Genomic DNA, 2,353 nt, shown 5'->3' with positions numbered 1-2,353 from the left:
TTAAAGTGGAAAACATGTTTATTAACATTCTTTCAAACTCCCCTTATACAAGGCCATATAAAAAATTCTCTGCATTTTGATTATACATGTGTGAGATTATTTTCTACATAGTTACAATGGCATTATATATAATTTTAGCTTTTCATGATACACTTGTAAGTAGAGAGTTCTCTTTAATATTTATAAGCACTTGTTTTCAAATCAAACTCAAAAAGAACCATTTCTCTATGTACAAAGTTTAGCAGGTTAATGCAGCACAAAATGCTCCTTAGTTAGAGGTATATGATTTGAGGATCAACAGAACACTTAATATAATTCAGTATGTCTATATGTAACTTGGCTTGCTGTTCCATTTTGGTCACCCCCATTCCTACATTATTTTCATAGGAAATTAGTCTAGCTGCTATCAGCAAATAAAGCCTATTAATGCATTTTGAATATTTTTTCCCTGTGAGTTACTTTCAATGTAACAGATTCCAAAGTTGGTTTTTTTTGTGATCTTGAACTGCTTTTGCAAGCTCAATAGGATTATTTAGAAAGGCAAATGAATCACTGCGGTAGAGCCCAAATCTTCAATTTCTCTGCTTTCTTTGCAACATAACTGCTAAAGGGACTCCTTCTACCCCTTGATTGCAGTAGTAGCAAGTGTGGGAAATCCCTGTAGAAACAGGCACCATGTACTTTTTTTGGTTGGGCTGGAGAGTAACACCATACACATAATAAATATTGCTATCTCTATAATCCAATCTTACCTACAAGTAGTAGCCAGGAAAATATTCTATTTTTGTGGCTAAATCCCATTTCAACAAGATACTGACATTTTTAAAGTAAAAATTTCTTGTAACATCTCTATTTGTGGAAACTACAAACATTATTCAGTAGGACAGTGAAGTCCTGTTAAACTGTTCATTTGAAAAGACAAGTATGTGAATGAGTACCAGAACCGAAGAGAAATCCATCTGTAATTAATATGATTAAACCAGAGACCCACTATGTGAACAGTTACTGTCGATTAAAGTAACCAAAGGGGTTACAAAATAAAACATATTCCCTACGTAAATATATGTAAAGTATAGCTTTACGAACAATTTAGTTCATATGCAATTGATCGGTAGCAGTCCTGAAGCTATTCAAACAGTATTTGCCACTCTGTACTCCCTTTCATCACTGGGTTGTAGCTGAACCACTATGCTCTCTTCAGTTATTCCGTTTTCTGCATCACTACTATCAATCTCCTCATTATCATCTTCCTCATATTCTGAAGACTCAGTCACATTTTGATGGGAGTGAGATTCTGACAGAGCCCCAAATGACTGAGTACTAACTGATGCAAGAGGCCTAAGCAGAGGGGTATTTTCTGACACTTCATTTTCTTCTTGACTACTGTCTGTTTCGGAGTCTGAATCCCCTTGAGAAGGGACCACTTTCTGCTTACATACAGGACAAGTTTTTTTTGTTTTAGTCAGCCATGGGTCCACACACTTGCAGTGATAAGCTGTTAGAAAACAAAATAAGAGTGTCATGTTTACTTAGAAAATGATAATCTTGAGGTTAACCCTGTTAAATAAATTTTGTTCTCAGCCTTATGTTAAACACTAATTCTAAGCGACAAGTTTAGAGAGTGCTGGTTATTGCAAGTTTGGCTGCTGTACACTGGCTGTGTACAGCAGTCAGTATGACAGCCCTACCTGGAGTCTGTTAAACACTTACTGCAATATAAAAGTATACTCAATAACTGGATCCAATTAATAGAAGAATGTGTTTTATAGCTTTACTCATAAGTAATTACTACATTGTAACTATAACTCATCCACATTGATGGCACTCCCACCCATTAATTTGTTTTTATCCTTTCTTTCCTGAGAAAGTTGTGGCAAGACAATCTCGTGTTACCTGGAGTCCAGATCTTTGTCTCTGTTTTGGCGTTAGAGCAAGATCAGGCACTGATCTCAGTGGCCTGGCCTAAACTCAGGGGAGAAAAAACATGTCTAACTGTTGAAGTTAATATGATATTCAAAACAATCTAGCATGGACAAGGACAGTTCAGGAGTTAACCAAAACCTACACATATAAAACTAAATGACTTGTCCCTGTCTATTTAGGTATGGTCATGTTTAACATGCTAGTAAAAACATGCTATTTAACGTGTTTTCAAACCTGGTACATTTTCCCAATGTAAATATAGCTTTTACCAGGATACCACTTACTGAAAACAGGTGCTGTTTATATCTGTCAGTAACATTAGTAATATTATGGTTAGCTTTATCATCCCTCGCTGGGGTAGGTGCTATGGTCCTATTCTTTCTTCTTTTTTTTTTTTTTTTTTAGGTATACCAGCTTTTTGTCCTTTTAC

General features: G+C 35.5%; 1 protein-coding gene across 1 annotated transcript in view; it reads right to left on the bottom strand.

The window, feature by feature from the left end:
* Positions 1 to 2,353, bottom strand: part of RNF13 (ring finger protein 13) — a 155,563-nt gene continuing 153,210 nt past the window's right edge. Inside the window, exon 10 of the mRNA XM_019503130.1 lies at positions 1 to 1,495. Within this exon, the coding sequence (XP_019358675.1) occupies positions 1,131 to 1,495 (365 nt within the window). The 3' untranslated portion in view covers positions 1 to 1,130. The remainder of the gene's footprint in view (positions 1,496 to 2,353) is intronic.

The sequence above is a fragment of the Gavialis gangeticus genome, unplaced genomic scaffold (genome assembly GCF_001723915.1).
Source record: "Gavialis gangeticus isolate Ggan-Ray unplaced genomic scaffold, GavGan_comp1, whole genome shotgun sequence".
Taxonomy (NCBI): domain Eukaryota; kingdom Metazoa; phylum Chordata; order Crocodylia; family Gavialidae; genus Gavialis; species Gavialis gangeticus.
The sequence above is the reverse complement of the archived record's forward strand: the minus strand, read 5'-3'. Positions and strand labels throughout refer to the sequence as shown.